Source organism: Scylla paramamosain, chromosome 31, assembly GCF_035594125.1.
Source record: "Scylla paramamosain isolate STU-SP2022 chromosome 31, ASM3559412v1, whole genome shotgun sequence".
NCBI lineage: Eukaryota > Metazoa > Arthropoda > Malacostraca > Decapoda > Portunidae > Scylla > Scylla paramamosain.
The window spans coordinates 4,278,731-4,300,584 of NC_087181.1; the positions used below are offsets into that span (position 1 = coordinate 4,278,731).

Here is a 21,854-nt window from a genome sequence, read left to right on the forward strand (position 1 = left end):
TTCAAGATTACAGTAAGCTAAGCCATTTATATTTTTTTCTTATTCATGAATATATGGAATATTTCTAACGTTTCTTTGTCTCCTAATGCCCCCTTACCCAGTACCATCACACACACACACACACACACACACACACACACACACACACACACACACACACACACACACACACACACACACACACACACACACACACACACACACACACACACACACACACACACACACACACACACACACACACACACACACACACACACACACACACACACACACACACACACACACACACACACACACACACACACATATATATATATATATATATATATATATATATATATATATATATATATATATATATATATATATATATATATATATATATATATATATATATATATATATGTATGTATGTATATATATATATATACGAGTATTTTTTTTTTTTTTTTTTTTTTTTTTTTTTTTTTTATGTAGGAAGGATACTGGCCAAGGGCAACAAAAATCTAATAAAAAAAAATGCCCACTGAAATGCCAGTCCCTAAAAGGGTCAAAGCAGTGGTCAAAAATTGGTGGATAAGTGTCTTGAAACCTCCCTCTTGAAGGAATTCAAGTCATAGGAAGGTGGAAATACAGAAGCAGGCAAGGAGTTCCAGAGTTTACCAGAGAAAGGGATGAATGATTGAGAATACTGGTTAACTCTTGCATTAGAGAGGTGGACAGAATAGGAGTGAGAGAAAGAAGAAAGTCTTGTGCAGCGAGGCCGCGGAAGGAGGGGAGGCATGCAGTTAGCAAGATCAGAAGAGCAGTTAGCATGAAAATAGCGGTAGAAGACAGCAAGAGATGCAACATTGCGGCGGTGAGAGAGAGGCTGAAGACAGTCAGTTAGAGGAGAGGAGTTGATGAGACGAAAAGCTTTTGATTCCACCCTGTCTAGAACAGCAGTATGAGTGGAACCCCCCCAGACATGTGAAGCATACTCCATACATGGACGGATAAGGCCCTTGTACAGAGTTAGCAGCTGGGGGGGTGAGAAAAACTGGCGGAGACGTCTCAGAACACCTAACTTCATAGAAGCTGTTTTAGCTAGAGATGAGATGTGAAGTTTCCAGTTCAGATTATAAGTAAAGGACAGACCGAGGATGTTCAGTGTAGAAGAGGGGGACAGTTGAATGTCATTGAAGAAGAGGGGATAGTTGTCTGGAAGATTGTGTCGAGTTGATAGATGGAGGAATTGAGTTTTTGAGGCATTGAACAATACCAAGTTTGCTCTGCCCCAATCAGAAATTTTAGAAAGATCAGAAGTCAGGCGTTCTGTGGCTTCCCTGCGTGATATGTTTACCTCCTGAAGGGTTGGACGTCTATGAAAAGACGTGGAAAAGTGCAGGGTGGTATCATCAGCATAGGAGTGGATAGGACAAGAAGTTTGGTTTAGAAGATCATTAATGAATAATAAGAAGAGAGTGGGTGACAGGACAGAACCCTGAGGAACACCACTGTTAATAGATTTAGGAGAAGAACAGTGACCGTCTACCACAGCAGCAATAGAACGGTCAGAAAGGAAACTTGAGATGAAGTTACAGAGAGAAGGATAGAAACCGTAGGAGGGTAGTTTGGAAATCAAAGCTTTGTGCCAGACTCTATCAAAGGCTTTTGATATGTCCAAGGCAACAGCAAAAGTTTCACCAAAGTCTCTAAAAGAGGATGACCAAGACTCAGTAAGGAAAGCCAGAAGATCACCAGTAGAGCGGCCTTGACGGAACCCATACTGGCGATCAGATAGAAGGTTGTGAAGTGATAGATGTTTAAGAATCTTCCTGTTGAGGATGGATTCAAAAACTTTAGATAAGCAGGAAATTAAAGCAATAGGACGGTAGTTTGAGGGATTAGAGCGGTCACCCTTTTTAGGAACAGGTTGAATGTAGGCAAACTTCCAGCAAGAAGGAAAGGTAGATGTTGACAGACAGAGCTGAAAGAGTTTGACTAGGCAAGGTGCAAGCACGGAGGCACAGTTTCGGAGAACAATAGGAGGGACCCCATCAGGTCCATAAGCCTTCCGAGGGTTTAGGCCAGCGAGGGCATGGAAAACATCATTACGAAGAATTTTAATACGAGGCATGAAGTAGTCAGAGGGTGGAGGAGAGGGAGGAACAAGCCCAGAATCGTCCAAGGTAGAGTTTTTAGCAAAGGTTTGAGCAAAGAGTTCAGCTTTAGAAATAGATGTGATAGCAGTGGTGCCATCTGGTTGAAGTAGAGGAGGGAAAGAAGAAGAAGCAAAGTTATTGGAGATATTTTTGGCTAGATGCCAGAAATCACGAGGGGAGTTAGATCTTGAAAGGTTTTGACATTTTCTGTTAATGAAGGAGTTTTTGGCTAGTTGGAGAACAGACTTGGCATGGTTCCGGGCAGAAATATAAAGTGCATGAGATTCTGGTGAAGGAAGGCTTAAGTACCTTTTGTGGGCCACCTCTCTATCATGTATAGCACGAGAACAAGCTGTGTTAAACCAAGGTTTAGAAGGTTTAGGACGAGAAAAAGAGTGAGGAATGTACGCCTCCATGCCAGACACTATCACCTCTGTTATGCGCTCAGCATACAAAGACGGGTCTCTGACACGGAAGCAGTAGTCATTCCAAGGAAAATCAGCAAAATACCGCCTCAGGTCCCCCCAACTAGCAGAGGCAAAACGCCAGAGGCACCTTCGCTTAGGGGGATCCTGAGGAGGGATTGGAGTGATAGGACAAGATAAAGATATGAGATTGTGATCGGAGGAGCCCAACGGAGAAGAAAGGGTGACAGCATAAGCAGAAGGATTAGAGGTCAGGAAAAGGTCAAGAATGTTGGGCGTATCTCCAAGACGGTCAGGAATACGAGTAGGGTGTTGCACCAATTGCTCTAGGTCATGGAGGATAGCAAAGTTGAAGGCTAGTTCACCAGGATGGTCAGTGAAGGGAGAGGAAAGCCAAAGCTGGTGGTGAACATTGAAGTCTCCAAGAATGGAGATTTCTGCAAAAGGGAAGAGGGTCAGAATGTGCTCCACTTTGGAAGTTAAGTAGTCAAAGAATTTCTTATAGTCAGAGGAGTTAGGAGAGAGGTATACAGCACAGATAAATTTAGTATGAGAATGACTCTGTAGTCGTAGCCAGATGGTGGAAAACTCGGAAGATTCAAGAGCGTGGGCACGAGAGCAGGTTAAGTCATTGCGCACATAAACGCAGCATCCAGCTTTGGATCGAAAATGAGGATAGAGAAAGTAGGAGGGAACAGAAAAGGGGCTACTGTCAGTTGCCTCAGACACCTGAGTTTCAGTGAGGAAAAGAAGATGAGGTTTAGAAGAGGAGAGGTGGTGTTCTACAGATTGAAAATTAGATCTTAGACCGCGAATGTTGCAGAAGTTAATGAAGAAAAAGTTGAGGGGGGTGTCAAGACACTTAGGGTCGTCGACGGAAAGGCAGTCCGACCTGGGGACATTTATGGTCCCCTCCCCAGATGGGGACTCCGAGGCTGGTGTAGGAGTCGCCATGATTTTAAGTTTTTTGGAGTGAAGGGTGTGTGTGTTATTAGGTGCTTGTAGTTTTGTGTGGAGGAAGAGAGTTGTCTTTAGAGGGCAGGCTGTGACTACCCCCTTGTGTTGTGAGACACAAAGGGAAACGTTCAGTGAGGTCACAGCTGGGTTTAATGATAAGTTCACAGCACCCCCTGAACAGTGCTTTAGACCTCACTGGGAGTAATTATATATATATATATATATATATATATATATATATATATATATATATATATATATATATATATATATATATATATATATATATATATATATATATATATATATATATATATATATATATATATATATATATATATATTTATTTATTTATTTATTTATTTATTTATTTTTTTTTTTTTTTTACCCATAACATTAAAGAACTCCAATAGTTATTTTACTGTGTGCCTTCAGATAAGCAAGTTCAGGAGTTGCAGTCCCTCACCAACCAGACTTTCGCTTTGGTCAACAAGCTGCTGCCGGGTCACACCTCCATCTTCTACATCAGGTCCTTCCTTATCAGTGATGGCTCGAAAAAAGGGCTGTTCAGTGAGGCTTCGAATTATATCACCATCAAGTTGAAAGAGGAGGGTAAATATCACCTAATTTTTCTTGGGCAAAACTAAGAATAGAAGAATGGAAAGCAGTCCAAAAGAGGATTTTGTTTTACAGGTATTGTGTGTGAATGAAGACATGCGAACATTGACTTAACATTCCGAAGTTATATAAAGAAATGTGTATATATTTTTGCAAGTTATAATCTCCACCCGTATTGTGATAAATTAATGCTAGCAATGCAGCTCTCTGCTGGTATATTACTATTAGTTTGTATAGTTGACAACACAGATAAAATCCGAATGCCGGTGGTGACGCTATACCCTAAATCGCCCACCAAACTGTTCGCGAACTGGACCCTCGTGGAGTGCAAGACCAAATGTCCCATCATGCAGCAGAACATTCAGTGGAAGAGGAAAAGAAAACACTACCATCTGGAGGAGTTCTTGCAGCCAAACGTCACGGAGTACACCATTAATAGTAAGACTGTGTTGAAGCTTGATGACTTACTACTTGTGATGTCGACATTCAGATCATACTATTAACAGTTTATATAGACCTGACTTGGAGTGAGATCATATTATTATCAGTTTGTATAGAACCAATGGGGAGTGAGTCTTGCAGCCCTTTAGTCCTCATTAGGTGAGACAGATGTTTTGGACACCCCATACAAGTGCTCCTTAACATTCCAAGCTTATCTCGTAAAGCAGAGACAGTCCCCCACCTGGTGTAGTTGGCTCTGGTCTGCTTCTTCTTTTATCGACTATTTATTTTTCACACATCAAACACAAGCACACTTTTTGGCCTGTACTTCGCTAATTTTATATTTGCTGATTTTTTTTTCTTTTTCTCATAATTACTGAAGATGTGTGTGTAGTTTTTCGTTGCACTTCATCATGTAGTCACAATTTTTAGACTTGTATTTGTACAATATTTGGAGGTAAAGTAAGCTCTTACACAGTTCGAATGTTTTTCTTTTTTTTTTCTTTTTAGTCCTTAACCATTCATGTCCAGTACTTTACAGCTCAAGGTGCGAGCGAATGGTTAGAGTAACAATGGCTCCGTGCTTGTATCTAGCCAAAAATATATTTGAATTAATGTATAACAATGATGTACTCGTATCTACATGCAGGAAAGGGTAAGAATTGTCCTGCCACCCTCTCTATCTTCATGTCTCTCCTCTCTCGGGAGATAATCATTGAATATGGAATGTTATCAGATATGAATGGTTTCAATTTACTGGAGAATCGATGTTATTTTTCGTTCTGGCAGATCTGCAGCCAAACAAATCTTACAAAGTGAGAGTCCTGTTGGCCACCAGTGCTGGCTACCCAGAACACATGATTCGGCTGCCCTGGTACACCGTCAGGATGCCACGCAGCAGCTCTGACTTGCCACGGGATAATGTCTTCCTCATCGTTCATCTCTCCACTTGCAGCCAGAGGCCCACCGAGGTCTTGGTGAGTGCCGTTGTTGAACAACAAACGCCCTCTCGAAGTGATAGCTTTCGTCTTCAATAGTGTGAAGAGGTGTACTTAAGCGGCTATTTAACAACACTGTCATAGTTAACGCTTCAAGTAAAATCTTCAGTTTCTTAGGAGCCTTTCCAGGATTCTGTGACTTGCACTCACTATTTCTACATTACCACATTAATGATACTCAGGATTTATGAATCTTATTTTTGCCACAGGTAAATTGGACGCTGGACGCCTCACTGCAGAAGGATCTTGCCAATTATCATGTGTTGTATAACACCTCCACCTCTGTCTGGCAAAAAGAACTCCCAACGACCGAAACTTCCCTAACGCTCACAGATCTAGGTAACTGTGATAGAAATTAATGAAATCAGTGAAAGATAACAGTGCCCTTGTACATTTTTCTATATCCATGATAATTTGTTTGAATTTTCATATACTTAACTAAACTGAACCGCTGCTATATGTGTCATGTCTCTTATCCTAAAGTTCCGAGAACGTGTTACGGCGTGAAGGTCCGAGCCACCTACAGCACCGGGCGAAACAGCACCGAGTCTTACCTGAAGACCATCTGCACACTGCCACAGCCTCCCCACATCCTCTCCCAACACTCCAACACCAACAGGATCAAAGTGAACAAGCTCAGGGTTAGTGTTTATTCCCAGTTCTTTTTACAATCTGTTTTATAACTCTTTCTGTGAAATATGTACGCCAATGTCTATCTATAAGACTGTCACATGATCAGCTGATCTTTATACTTATAGTGATAATTGAGGCTTTGTTTTATTAAGGTATATATATATTTTTTTAACTGCTACATCATCTCTATCATCATCACCACTATTATCATCATCATGACCACCAGCACTGCCGCTATCATCATCATCATCATCATCATCATCATCATCATTCCTCCTTCCCTGCACTGGACAACTCCTGGGCATTACCGTAGCATTTACATATTAGTATCATGACCTAGTATCTCATCATGCATACTACTTCATATTGTTCAGTGTGACATTTAGCATTACTCTTACATCAATTTTAAGTGCTTTTTTTTTTTCTTTTTTTTGTCTAGAACACAAATCTTTTTTTTTCACAGATCATTCTGTTCACAATATCTATTTTCATGTCTATCTTACATTTCCAAGGCCAAGAGGTCGAATTAGGCGGAAAACTTATGATAAAGCTTAATTTTCTGCATTAGATTTGAGGAACGAAAAAAAAAAATGTGAGAAAAGTATTACCCTTCATGCTAAGTCCACCTTCCATCACAGACCAAGGTGCTGAACACTACCAGCATGCGCATCACCTGGAAACACACGCCGCGGAAGATCCAGGTCGACTTCTACACCATTAGGGTCGAGAACGTTGAATCAGACCCGAACAGCCAAACGGAAACACCCGAAGACAAGCGGAGTGAGGTGAAGGGGACGCATTTGGAGGCCGCGGGAAGAGGTCCTCGCAGCCCACAGCCGACGAAATACGAAGATTCCCGAGACACGGTTAATATAAAAATATGTACATTTAGTGACGTAAATATGTAACATGATGAATATATAGTTAGTTATGGTATCCAAACTGTGCTTCTCTCTCTATGTGTGTGTGTGTGTGTGTGTGTGTGTGTGTGTGTGTTGATAAGGAGTCCCACACCATGACACACACACACACACACACACACACACACACACACACATACAAATCCCTGCAATCGCTCGCTAACACCTGCACGCTATACGCTCCTACAGGACCATGAGGTCAAGCTGTACCGAGTCACCAACCGGAAGCTGACGGTGACGAGCCTGAAGCAGGACCACAACTACAAGGTCACCGTCACGGCCTCCACCACCACGCTCACAGGTCACTCCGCCACCACCTACGTCACTCCAGATGAAGGAGGTAAGCACCGCGATTTTAATGCTCAGGACACTGTTAGGAGTGTGGCTTTACTAAATAAAATGAAAAATTAATAAAAATAATAATAAAAACACCATCACCACCACTGCCACCACCACCACCAACAACAACAACAGCAATGATAAAATAAATATAAGTTTCATGTGAATAGAGTGAATTTATACAGTGCTCCTTTGTGTTATCTAAAAGTTTAACAAAAATTTAATGCCATTTTATTTGACTCATAATAATTATAATGTGCATCATGTTTAGCATATTTAAGAAGCAAACTCCCCTGATGTCATCCATTGCTTGAGAACCATGAAAAATGTAAAACAATAAAAAAAGCCTCTAAATCTCCATTCCCCATTCAGTTCCCACGGCGCCGCTGAACGTGACGTGGGTTCCTGCAAGCCCGAAAGATGCCGTTCTCACCTGGAGCCCTCCACGCCTCATCAACGGCCGTTTAGTGCACTACCTGGTGAAATTTTCTCACGATCAGTAAGAGTGGCGCAACCAGACCGTCCCTCCTGACTCCACCACCACTCAGGTTAGTCCCGCAGCTCTCCACCGACGCCCACTCACTCCTCCAGGCCACCTCTCTATCCTCCATTACCTTCCGTCCATTTCGTTTTCCTTACATGAGAGTCACAGAAAATATTAAATAAATAAATGAATGAATTGAGAACTGATTGAACATAAAAGGAAGAAGAAAAAAGATTAAAAGGAGTAGGACGAGGAGAAGGGGTGAAAGGAAAACAGAGGCAGGAAAGAAGTTATATATCAACAATGACCATTAAGTAGTGGCAACTGACCGCCTACTTCACGGCTACTCTCAGATCCAGGACTTGGTCTCCAATACCAATTACACGGTGCTCATTGCTGGGAGGACAGGGAAGGGCGTGGGCGCCTCAACCACTGTCTACATCTACATCCGGGCAACCCTGGAACCCGAACTGCACAGAAATACTGAGTGTAAGTCTGCTGAGCGCTCAACTTTGTGCTTACACTCATATTCCCCCTAAACTCTCTCTTTCTCTCTCTCTCTCTCTCTCTCTCTCTCTCTCTCTCTCTCTCTCTCTCTGTTTATCTATCTCGTTTTATCTGTCTCTATCTTTGTATCTAGCTGTCTACCTACCTATATATCTATCTAGCTATCTATCTATGTCTTTATCCGTATGTATGTGTGTGGGTGTGTGTGTGTGTGTTGGTAAGGGTGCCAACATAGCGCACTATTTTTTTTTTTTTTATGTAGGAAGGATACTGGCCAAGGGCAACAAAAATCTAATAAAAAAAATGGCCACTGAAATGCCAGTCCCTTAAAAGGGTCAAAGCAGTGGTCAAAAATTGGTGGATAAGTGTCTTGAAACCTCCCTCTTGAAGGAATTCAAGTCATAGGAAGGTGGAAATACAGAAGAAGGCAGGGAGTTCCAGAGTTTACCAGAGAAAGGGATGAATGATTGAGAATACTGGTTAACTCTTGCGTTAGAGAGGTGGACAGAATAGGGGTGAGAGAAAGAAGAAAGTCTTGTGCAGCGAGGCCGCGGAAGGAGGGGAGGCATGCACTTAGCAAGATCAGAAGAGCAGTTGGCATGAAAATAGCGGTAGAAGACAGCTAGATATGCAACATTGCGGCGGTGAGAGAGGGGCTGAAGACAGTCAGTTAGAGGAGAGGAGTTGATGAGACGAAAAGCTTTTGATTCCACCCTGTCTAGAAGAGCAGTATGAGTGGAACCCCCCCAGACATGTGAAGCATACTCCATACATGGACGGATAAGGCCCTTGTACAGAGTTAGCAGCTGGGGGGGTGAGAAAAACTGGCGGAGACGTCTCAGAACACCTAACTTCATAGAAGCTGTTTTAGCTAGAGATGAGATGTGAAGTTTCCAGTTCAGATTATAAGTAAAGGACAGACCGAGGATGTTCAGTGTAGAAGAGGGGGACAGTTGAGTGTCATTGAAGAAGAGGGGATAGTTGTCTGGAAGATTGTGTCGAGTTGATAGATGGAGGAGTTGAGTTTTTGAGGCATTGAACAATACCAAGTTTGCTCTGCCCCAATCAGAAATTTAAGAAAGATCAGAAGTCAGGCGTTCTGTGGCTTGTCAATTTATTCTTCATGTTCATAATCTTACATGGAAATTCTGATTGTTCATTATTTTATCACTGTTTCCCTTAATTAAATAGTATATGTAGATATGCCTGTGTAACTTATGTGTTAAGTCGCTTCCGAGGCTGTGTGCCATGTACTAACTGCTTTCCCTTTCGTGTGTGTGCGCGCGCGCGTGTGTGTGTGTGTGTGTGTGGCAGCAGTGGCAGTGATCAGCGTGGTGTCCTTCCTGGTGATAGTAACCTGTGTTGTAGCAGTCTTGCTCTGCCTCAGGATCCTGCGCCTCAGAAACAACTCTCCGTCAGTGTTTCAGGTGAGTGTCTTGTCCAGCTCAGTACCATTTGTGCTGCTGCTACTACTGCTGATGGTCATGATGCTGACGATGAGGAGGAGATTAATCATAATGAACGTGCTGTATTTTTGGTTTGTTGCCTATGAATGAGATGTGAATTTGCTACAATACCAAAAAACTACCCATGAGTGATGCCTCCCCTAAGCAAGCATGATTTAAATGAATGCTGAACTCATGCACATTTTCGTCTATTAATAATTAGCTTTTGAATAGAGGCAGATTCCAAAATAAACACTACAGAGTTCACTACAGCTGTTGATCCCCTTGCTGCCTTAATCTGCTTGTTGAGGATGAACCGGATGACCATAAACATGTGAGTGATGTGTGGTGGTGATGAAGTAGTAACTTTCAGGGTAATGGGACATGCCGCATGGTGTACGTCAATGGGGTAAAGTCCTCAGGCAGGGATCATGGAACAGAACCTGATGATTACAGGCCCATGCTAGCCACTCTACCTCCCGCCACACAGAACCAACACTGAGATACGAAGGTAAGGAAGCTTTAACCCTGCCAAAAGTAAGCCGAATGAGAGCGCATGAATCCTTAATGATGTTTTGTCCCTCTTCTTGAAACTTTTTTCGTACAGTGTAAACACCTGATAGATGTTAATTAGAAACCCAAGATATTCATCACCCCTAAAGAATTAATGTCAAGTGTTAATGTTCTACAGGGAGGTCCTGGTTCGCATGACGATGGCATTGTGGCTGACAGCTTATTCGACCCCAGTGCAAAATGAACCAGGTAGCGTTTAGCTCTCACTCTTCTGCTGTTCCATACGAGTCACTCGACTAGGGGTGTGAGTGGTGCTTGATGCCACCCTTAACTTTCCCTTCCCACCTCCAGGATGACGGGACAAGCGAGGACATGGGTCCTTTGCAGGACGGTCTCAACCACCACAGGATGCTGGACATCTTGGACGACATTGACGATGTTGATGACGGCTCCAAGAGGTTGCTGCAGACCGTTTCAACAACACAAGCGGTATTTTTCAAGAATATGAAAGAATTCAACCTAAGGTCTATGTATAACTCCTCTCAGGTTGACCACCACTCCTCACCTGATGGCGCTGGGGTGGCCCCAGCAGTTTCCTCCTAGAATTGCATTCACGGGTGAAGGCACGGGTTTAGAGAGTACGAGTTGGGGGTTTGAGGAACCCCATCCAAGTAAGAAATAAATGTATATTGGGAGGGAGTTTAACTTGTGGCATGAGATTAATTTACTTGTTGATACTAATACGAGACAGGTTCTGGACCTGGCCATCCCGATGCCACACCAAGTATTGCCCACCATCATGTGTCTGCACTTCGTGTGATGAAAGTAATCCACTGAAATTAATTTTATCAACTGACAAAATGAAATGGGACTGAATTATATATATATATATATATATATATATATATATATATATATATATATATATATATATATATATATATATATATATATATATATATATATATATATATATATATATATATATATATATATATATATATATATATATATATATATATATATATATATATATATATATATATATATATATATATATATATATATATATATATATATATATATATATATATATATATAGACACACACACACACACACACACACACACACACACACACACACACACACACACACACATGGGTTACACTTGTATCACACAAGCAGTTGCTCTCCATCATGCTATGCACCGATCCAAAGCCAGTCTCAACAAGCCTTATAGGTGAAATAGACGACTTTACAAACCAGTAAGTCAGTTATCACGCCAGGTATGGCCACTATCTTGGTTTAGAACACTTCCTGAAGGGCTAACAGCTCCTGCTAGGCGTTACGCTGCAAGCAGAGCCAAAAACTCTTATTCCAAGCATACATACATCAGTGATAGTTTTATATCACCTACAGAAAGCAAGTCCCGAGTCGCCTCTGCTACTTTTCAATGCACACATTCTCCACAGGTCGAAACTGGAGACTTGTACAGGATGACCCAAATACGTAGAATAGCATAAGAAAATATATTAGTTATTGGTTATACTGTAACACGGATTAGTCTGAGCTCTCTTGCTACCATTATTTCCTCGACTCCCTTATTAAAGAGAATGGGGACTTATTTTTCAGCACCACGTTTTGGGTTACATTTAGAAGGCTTCATCACCTCATGTAGATAAGCTGATTTATAGCATTGATTTATAGATGTACCGAAGTTTGACAGCCGATGGGTTGGCGATGGGCATGGATTGTTTCCCCGAGAGCAACTATGAATAGTTTCCCAAAAAATTATCATTGGCTATGTAAAGTGACTAGTAGGTGCGTGGGTGTAGGACGTGATAGTTTCTCTTCCTTTGCATCCTTATGGAATTTATTTTGTTTTCCATAGAATATTTTTTATACATTATGGGAAGGGAGAAAAAAAATATTTCCTGCAAAACCTAAACTATCATTTCCTTGTATCTCCATTACAGATGTCCCCGCGCCAGTCTGACCCAGAGGCACACCGTCTTGTATCATAGTGTTTTCATACCGTACAGTACTTCTTTCTAGGCTTAAGTTCAGTTTCACTTATTCATCATAGATCGAATTCGTAACTTTTTCCACATAGTTGTGCTGAGTTTGGCGTCTCTGAGCAGCGTCCACGACGAGCCATGGTCTTGTGGCGGTGAGGTCCCAACACTTGGTGGGAGGCAAAAGTTCTGACCTGGACGAATTCAAGGATGTTTTCAGGGTGACTTAAAGATGTTCCATGTTTCAAATCTCACAGAAATGCCTCATACCGTAGTTAGAATTTATTGACATGTGGCCTCATAGTATAAATATATAAAATGTCTCAGGAAAGCCAGGTTAAGAAGGATAATTACCTGGCGTAAGGGATGACTTGTTCACCTGTATTTCGTTATATATGCTGGAAAAATACTTGTTACTATTAAATCAAAGAAAATGATGCATCTTAAAACGACGGACATTCGACCAGCGCAGCCTCTCACAAGTTACTGCCAAGCACCATTCTCTTACAACCATTCCTAAACCAATAAATTGCATTTCTTTTCCTGTATCCGAGAAGAAAATATGCACCTTGTTGCTGAACATTTCCCGCTGTATCCACACTTTGAAGACTTTCCTAACTGAACATCTGACTTCACATTCTGAGGGTTTTCTGCTCCTCGTGTAGGGACGTCTTCCCAGGAGTCGAGAATGACCCAAGTGGCAGATAATATTATCTTATGCGAGAACTGGTTCCCGTGTGGCGGCAAACCAACCACCACTGGAGGGTATCCATGTTCAACTAATAACTGACAGTTCCCCCCACCCAAAAAAAAAAGTGACCACCATACACAGCAAGTTCAAATAATGCCATTTTTAAAATACAGGCTCAACATATTTATGCCTCTTGGCATGTACAAGTTCATACCACTTTATAACCACTTTATAATGACATTTGATAGTTCCATCCTGATGTATGGCTCTTGTGTACCATTAAATACTTAAGATTTTCCTTTATTACTTAGATTTCAGAATGACTACATTTTCCTTCAAGCATGTACTCCATTTTTCTTTTCCCAATATAGCTGTGTATAATATATGGTCTAGTGGAGAGGAATGAAACTTATGTCTAAAGTGTATTACATTATCTCGTATAGGGTTCAGAATAAAGCACGTATGAAAATGAGATTCGGTAAACTCGGATCACACTTCCTGTGAAACTGAATTAACTGAATGAATTGCTTCTGTAGTATAAGTGTGTAAAACTGTGCGTCCCATGAATGAGTGGGAGGGAACACAGCTGAATGGGATGAAGAGTGTGAGAACTCAGCTAAGGTTAAAACTGTGATTATTTCGCCTTTGTAATGTAGATGATGAGAAAAAAAAGGTCATGTACTTGTATATTTGAGAAGCTGTTAATCATGTCATGCAGTTCTATATTTGAAAAGCTGCCAATCATAATTTGCAGGAGAATGTATTCTGAATCCTTCAGTGTAAAGTGCTGCCGTCAGTTACTGTGTAATGATAGGGATGAACTGTATTTCCCCCTGCTTGGAATTACATGAGCAGGTTGGCTCGAGAGTGAGCGAGCCGAGTGAAAAATGTGTTACTACTATGGCTTTTCGTTAGAGCCGCCAGTGTTTTACGTGTTTCTTAATGTTGTAAGCAATTTCTTTCCTTCGGTATATTAGAAAAAGGTCTATGTCAAGGCAGAAGTGGTCAGACCGGTAGTGTGAGGGAGTAGGGTATGGCCGAGGAACACTGTGAACTCTTCAGCCTGCACTCGTACGTAAGACGTGAAGCAGTGTCGTGTGGCGAGATCCGCGATGAAGCTCCAGCTAGTGCTACCCTCCCTCCTACAGAATGGCCAGGTATTGGTCATATGGTACCTACCTCACCGTGGGAAGGCACCAGACCTCACCTGCCGTGATCTCCCCTCATTTTTCCCTCCAGGTGTGTCATGTATCTTGACAAGACCCACCAGCAAGCCTCTCCTGCCTTCAGCGTCCAGTGAGGTTCCACCGCGCGCCAGTCCATCAGAGTAGCTCAACGTAGTGATCCGTATGTGCCTTAAACCGGTCTAACTTCAGCGTGAGGAACTCGGTCGCGTAGTTCACTTTGTTAGAAAAGTTATCTTGATGCTTCATAAACCAAACCTTCCCTACATCTTCCGCACCCATTGCCCCTCGTGGTTCTACACCCCGTTGTTAAGGAATAAGTGCTTGAAGGTCATTTCGCCATTCAGCAAATTAACAGTTCCCTTGTCAAATGCTAAATCCGAATCATTGCAACATGAGACGCCATGAGAGCTATCTCGTCTCTCTCTGTGTGGTGCAATCAAGACAGTCATTCGCTGGTTCATTTATCCCGGTGGCCGGGATTATAGTCTGCAGCAGTTGTTTGCCTAAGTGACTGAGTCGAATAGTAAATGTATGCACGTTTATTTACAAGATGACAAACTTTGGGTTCATATACATCATATAAAAGAGTTTGAGAGTATTATTCAATGTGGATTTAAGAAATATCATTAAAAGTAACGAAATTTGTCTACTTTTCAAGGTGATCTGGTATTTCCTTCTTGCAATTACCTGGAAAATGTAGGGGTAGCAGAATTGTCCTGCTCTCGTCCACATCTCCCTGGCACCCCTGCCTTGGCATCAGCCACTCAGTACCTGGTGGAGGCCGCTACCCCTCACTCACTCCTTGCTTCCTTTGGATTCCTCGTGTATTTAAGAATTCTTGAAACTAACGTGACGCTCTGTTTTCAAGGAACATTGTCTTTTTCACGGTATAACCTCAGTGGACCGAGTTTATTTATACCAATGTTCTCTCTCTCTCTCTCTCTCTCTCTCTCTCTCTCTCTCTCTCTCTCTCTCTCTCTCTGATATATATATATATATATATATATATATATATATATATATATATATATATATATATATATATATATATATATATATATATATATATATATATATATATATATATATGTATATACATAAAGTTTTTATCGTGACAGGTTCCATTTGTTTGTAAGATGTTTACTACTGTAATTCAATGAAAGATGAACCACGTGCTTCATACGGAGACGAAACTAAAAGCCAAACTAAACAAGCTTTGCTCCAGGTGCCTCGGACAGATGTTACAGTATGTAACAATTTCATCCTTTAGCGTTTTTTGTTGTCTTGTAACTGTTACTATACCTCACAGTGTAGCCCTAAGAAATTTGTACAGTTAACATCAAGCATTAACAGATTTATTCCCGGACATTCCATGGGAGAAGTGGTACTGGTGGGCGAGGCAAGCCAAAGTAGTGCGTCTCCCCGCCCCGTCCCCCCCAAGCCATGGATCAAATACATTCGAGATAAAACAATGAAGGACTTTTCTTCTCCTGCCGGGCCACTGGGAGGGACTCCATACTTGCGTAAGTCATCGCCACTGGGAAAAATGAAAGAGGTTATCTGCGTATTACATCGGTAAGTTAGTATGTAATGAGCGTGAGTATAAAAGCAACACTCAATCATTATTACTTTTATTGGTAATAGCAAATTAACCATAAAATCACCTCGGCGCGTACGAGCTAAGAGGCGGGTGACAGTATTAATCTGCCTTACGAAGTAGTCCTTGGTAGTCCTAACGCATAGGCAAGCACCAAGGAAGCTCAAGATTCTCATTAGCTTCCTTGGTAAGGAAGCTCAAGATTCTCATTAGCTTCCTTAATAAGCACTCTGGCGGGCCTCCCTCTCCTCTCCCAAGGGAAAGCCTGGCGCATGCTCACTGTGCGGCAGCGGCAGCAACGCCTCGCCTCCCGGCCACTCTTCAGTAGCTCGTCCCGGCCGGTTGCGTTAAGGTGAATTATAAATAGTGTGTGTATTGTGAACATATTTATTAGTACTTGTTAAAGACAGAGCAGATCGAATGAGGGACAGGCCTGTAAGGAAGGATAGAAAATAGATGAAAAAAATAAGGTTTGGTGCAAATCAGAGGATCTCTGGCATCCCCCTTTTCGTCTTACCCGCAGCTGGTAAGTGTGATACAAAGATTTATAACTTAAGCCACAGAGGTTAACTTGTGCAGTGTAATCTGGTTGTGTACCTGTCGTACTTTCCAAGGCGTGTCACAACACAGCTGTAGCGGCGATCTCTGGTGTAGGAGCGTTTCGTGGAAATCCTGAACTAGCCAGCGAGTTTTAAATTTTGCGTTAGCCTTACACTGTTTTAAAATTGAGAATTTTGCCTAACATGTTCGTTTTCAAGGAATTTAGACTACTCTCCACGATCATCGTGTCACGTACTGTCGGTGCACAGTGCACCACCATCCATTACAGTGGGTTAGACAGAATTATGGAAAGGGATGATAGTGGAAATAGGTAGGTATGATTCATACAGGGACTGCCACGTGTAGGCCTGATGGCTTCTTGCAGCTTCCCTTATTTCTTATGTTCTTATGACTTGCGTCCTAACTCCAGACTTGTTCGCAGCGCCACACCGCGATGAACGCGTTTATGTTGACACCTCTTTCATTCAGGCGGATTCGTTTTCACTTCACTCGCTGCTATAAACCGAGGCGTTCCATTTAGCCTGCCAGGTCAGGAACTGCAGCCAATACACAGTCAATCTGCAGAATCCGGTGATCATCGAGATGCAACTGGACTGGAGGACTGACTGGGGAAGAACTAAGCATTTCAGAGGCAGTGTCACTTAGTTTTCAGGTCATATCTAAGTATTAAAGTGTTGGAGTAGACTAGTTTTATGACATGTATAGTTTCAGATCTTCCGCTAATTTTTCAGGTTTACCATCAAGTAATGTATAAGGTTCGTGATTCTTGACTTGTAAGGGTAACTTCGGTAACTTCTCATGAGGCCGTCGTGACGTTGCTGTGATGTCATTCCCGGCAGTCACGAACCTGTGAAGACTGACAACATTCCCGAGTCCATGGAACTTGTAGTCGTCAACCTCGCTGCCAGTGGCGTGGACGAGGACTATTTATTTATCGTTAGTGAGGGAAACAAAATATATGGGGTGTTTATTATCATGCACCCTGAGAAAAGAAGAAAAAAAGCGGAAAGTCTTTACTAGCACAACCAGATGATCAACCTAATCCAGCAAAATTACTGGTTTATCAGGATATCGCTTTCGTGTTACCTACAAGCACGAAACTCACACGTAATGGAGAAGGGTTCGGTGACCTTGCCGTAAATGTAAAAAAAAAATTGTGGGCACGTGTCTAGTATGGCTGTAATAACACCCGCGAGTGTGGAGAAATTTGATATTTTATAAGTCCAGCGAGCTCTGCATCAGCCAAGGATAAACACTGAAATTATTTTCTTTTATTTATAACTGGGATCTGTGGGTAGCAGCATATTAGGATATCATGGTATCTATACAGCTGATCCCTCCAATCACGCGCTGCCACTCGTGAGGCCATTCCGGCCATTCAGTTATCTCCAGTGGCCACGGTGGCTGTCGTGATCTCATCTCTGCACTCCGTCTGTTGTGCCAAAAATAACCTTTCTCTAATTATATCAGAGAATGATCAAGGCTATAAATCCTGATTTATTCTAAGCAGGAACAGGTAAGTAATGAAAATCATGATTAACAAGTAAAATGAACGGCGGATAATTAACGTTCATGGCGTTCATAGTGCTTATTTTTGTATAATATTTTCTTTATTGACGTCAGATGTTTATATCAGGGAACAGATGGGCTCTAGAAACCTTAGATAATGTGTGGGCAGAGCGGTATTTGACAACACCTAACTACAGATTACCGGGTGTTGGTGTCTCGGTTTCCTTACCAATATCACAGCTTTTAACGATATATATATATATATATATATATATATATATATATATATATATATATATATATATATATATATATATATATATATAGGAAATTTTGAGTAGTAAGTGAGGTGAGATGATACCCAGTGGCGGCTGTCGCACGAAGAAAACCTGAAGAACTGCATTAGACGTTACTCACTTCATTGCCAGTAGAGCGATGCATTTCTGAATGTGTGTTGCACAGGGGTTCCCGCTTGTGTGTGTGTGTGTGTGTGTGTGTGTGTGTGATGCTAACTATATGCAGGATTTATCTAAAATTATATTACATACTGTTTTAATTTCTTTTATTCATTTCAAATAAAAAAAATGTGGATTTATTGTTAATAAATGGCTGATGGTGTACAATTCAGACAACAAGGTATTTGAGTATACAATACATAGCAGAATAATGAATGTGTGCTGTTATCCTGCTAGAGTTAACGAACGGCTGCATCATGGATAGTTATTAGTTACCTATTCGCTTTTGTGTTAGTACCGTCCTGACGGGAAATGCGTTTGTGTTGATCTGTATGGACGTTTCCTCTCTTGATTGGGGCCTTGCATCCTGAGTCCCTTCACCTAGTAGGGCTATGAAGCTCAAAAACAAATTTCACCTATTTATTGATGGTCACAGGTCATAGAGGAGACTGGAGTAACTCAGGGACATGTCGGTGTTGCATGTCAAAATATCTTTCTATGCCTGGCGGATGTTGATTTTATTTATGATGTTGTAGCTTTTACCTAATTGATTTCTTCACTCTAATATACGGCCTAGTTAGCAGGGAATTTATGTACTGACTGCACGCCTAAATACATTCCGACAAGCTGGAAAAGTTTAGTGTAGTCCCTCCTTCATTTCAGGCTCATAGCTGCCATTTTCTCTCGTCTCATTTGCCTAACAAAAAATGCAAGCGTACTTTTCTTCCTAGGCGTCTGTTACAATTTGCTTTTGCCCTTAGGCGTTTAATGAAAGTCATGACCTAGAAGAGAACAAGTGGTCAGATGGTTAATTTATTGCTGTGTTATGATCACTTGCCTCTTTCACGACAAAAATCTTCTCTCATCTTTTTTCGTTCCTTTCTTTTGCAGCTGTTTTCTTGCCACTTGGATTTCATTGTTTCCAAGGCGCCTGCCTCAGTTCTCTCCGGTGCCTTTTCAAGGTAGCGTCTCTCTCCGCCACTAGCATTACCGAGCACACTGGTGACCTACCGATCACTCGATGCGGCGCCACAACACATTCACATTTTTATCAATATTTGCAATTTTATCAATATTTGCAATAGACATCATAATGAGAGGAGCGCCTTTTGCACCTTCACACACACTAAGATCACCGAGCATCACCAGAATGGCCTCTTGAGTCATGTCCGCGGCCACGCGACTCCCCGCACTGGTCAAGGTTTGCGTTGTGTACCATTTCACGTGTGGCTTGCTCGGTGCACTATTCAGACTTGCAGCGGAATTTTGTGCGCGTCATATCGAGCGAATATCAACACAGGAAATAAAAACTGCCAGAAATGAACACGACACTAGTCTACGTACAATGTAGTCACTATTCTCGTCACCGTCACTCATTGTCCTGAATCTTTTACACACACACACACACACACACACGGCCTGGAGACACTACACCTGTAAGTGTCTCCTTAGAGATCAGTAAATAAAAGAATCATTGTTCGTGGTCACGTGGCCTCGCTGGGCGTCGCTTGGACTGGTCGCTATCAAATCAGCTCAGCTCCACTGGGATGTCTGCTCGGCCACGCTGGTCGCTGGTCGTCACTTAGGAGACTAGTGATGAGATGAAGCACCATGGGAGAGAGGAAACATAATATTTAAACCAGTTATCAATAAATGTGTTCTGTACTGTTTTTGTAATACATCTACCTGTGGTATACCTATTCCTAATATTGCAATTGATAAGCTTGTATCGCCAAGTGTGAGTAAGTGGCTGGAGGAATACTCACTTCGATCTCCTGAATGCGCGTGTGGGAAGGAAAGAGATAGACGTTAGTTAATAGCGTTGAAGGATGTCTAGCGTTATAAGTATACATTTTTTCTCAAAGCAAGGAGTGAAATAGTCACCATCCTCCTCGCGGCAGGTGGGTCCCAGCCAACCCGGGGTACAAGAACAGTGGCCAGTGGCGGGATGGCAGCTGCCGCCATGGTAACATTCACACACTTGCTGACAACCGGGACCATATTTGCCCTCCACACCTGCTGCAAGACACAGCAATAATGTTAGATTTATTGAGAGCACACGTTTTGATTGATGAAAACCCTGCAGCAACGGGACTATGTGGAGTCATGTAAACATCACATTTTTCTTCTTGCTACATAGATTCCATTGGTTTTCAATAGCGAGACTTTTTCAGTGGAGAAAAGTAAGGCTTGATGGCAGGGACAGGAGGGGAAGGGTACTGATGGACAACCAACAATAATGGAAGTGCTTCTACTCATAATTCTGTAGCGGAAAGCTTTGGAAAACTGAGCTGAAATACAAAGACAGCTCTCTCGACAGCCCATGTGATGCCTTCTTACATAAACATATCTTTAGTGTACAGGATTCTTTTTTCATGGTATCAGTACAGAAAAGGCTTTCCGCGACATTGTTATTAGAATGGATTTACTTTATATATATATCTATCAAGTACACAGAGTACGAATTTTTTTTTTATGGCATAATAAAGCTACATACTTAGATATGAACTTCTCTTTAAAATCTTACGTTTCTTTTATTTGATTTTGCAAAATAAAAAAAAGTATTGACGAAAATATAATTGTAAAAACAAGACACCACGAGCGGATTGATTTTAATTGTTGTTTTTATTTTTTTATTTTTTTTCATCCTACATAGAGATGTATAATTTCTGCGATACAAACGTGCATGAATGGAGGTGTGGAAGTGTATATTGTACTCGTACTTACCCATGGCACAATTTGGTCCCGTCCTGCCTGGCGGACACTGGAATACTCCGGTTTCCCGGTGGCACGGGTAGAGACCACAGTGGCATTTCTGGCGGCAGTGGGCGCCGAACATACCTGAAGGAAACCCAAGGTCGATCATTATATTCATAACACTGGCACAGTAATATTTGCACTCGGACACACACACACACACACACACACACACACACACACACACACACACACACACACAGTTATTATTTTTTTCCTGTTGTGTAAAATATCTGATAATGAATTAACTGTTTTGTTGGTGATGGCACAACTGCAACAGTAACATAACTTGAATTACCTTGTGGACACATTTCTCCACAAGTGTCACCCATAAAACCCGGGGGACAGCGGCACTGGCCAGTCTTAGGGTCACACGTGGCACCGTTGCGGCAGTCACACACACTAGTGCAATACGCCCCATAGAACCCTGCCGGACACTGCCACAAAGAAAACATGCGTGAGAAATGCCGCTGTTGTTATTGTTGGCACAACTTTTCTTTGTTTTTATCAATGGTAATTTTATTTTGCAGGCATAGAAAAAGGCAAATTACGTAAAAAAAAAAAAAAAGTAACGTGCCCGTATTGTGAATTACTGAAACGCGTCAACTTTAGACGATAGATAAAAAACATGATGATGATAGTCTAAAAAAACAT

General features: G+C 41.7%; 3 protein-coding genes across 5 annotated transcripts in view; 2 read left to right on the plus strand and 1 right to left on the minus strand.

Moving 5' to 3' along the window:
* The first annotated feature begins 45 nt into the window (after positions 1-45).
* On the plus strand, positions 46-11,292 carry LOC135116274 (receptor-type tyrosine-protein phosphatase F-like). The gene is made up of 12 exons (XM_064033638.1): positions 46-100; positions 3,965-4,141; positions 4,385-4,585; positions 5,378-5,565; positions 5,796-5,925; positions 6,070-6,227; positions 6,858-7,085; positions 7,329-7,479; positions 7,851-8,026; positions 8,316-8,451; positions 9,787-9,896; positions 10,606-11,292. The coding sequence occupies exons 1-9, from the start codon at positions 46-48 to the stop codon at positions 7,979-7,981; spliced, it is 1,419 nt and encodes a 472-aa protein (XP_063889708.1). The 3' UTR covers positions 7,982-8,026; positions 8,316-8,451; positions 9,787-9,896; positions 10,606-11,292.
* Positions 11,293-16,258: 4,966 nt separating this feature from the next.
* Positions 16,259-21,854, plus strand: part of LOC135116399 (uncharacterized) — a 294,907-nt gene continuing 289,311 nt past the window's right edge. For all 3 annotated transcript variants that reach the window (XM_064033836.1, XM_064033838.1, XM_064033840.1), the window contains exon 1: positions 16,259-16,444. The gene's annotated coding sequence lies outside the window, so the exon portion shown is untranslated. The remainder of the gene's footprint in view (positions 16,445-21,854) is intronic.
* LOC135116275 (multiple epidermal growth factor-like domains protein 6) overlaps positions 19,895-21,854 on the minus strand; it is a 35,519-nt gene continuing 33,559 nt past the window's right edge. The window contains exons 19-23 of the mRNA XM_064033639.1: positions 21,774-21,792; positions 21,499-21,637; positions 21,171-21,284; positions 20,328-20,462; positions 19,895-20,033 (exon numbers count right to left, since the gene is read on the minus strand). Coding sequence (XP_063889709.1) covers positions 20,026-20,033; positions 20,328-20,462; positions 21,171-21,284; positions 21,499-21,637; positions 21,774-21,792 — 415 coding nt within the window. The 3' untranslated portion in view covers positions 19,895-20,025. The remainder of the gene's footprint in view (positions 20,034-20,327; positions 20,463-21,170; positions 21,285-21,498; positions 21,638-21,773; positions 21,793-21,854) is intronic.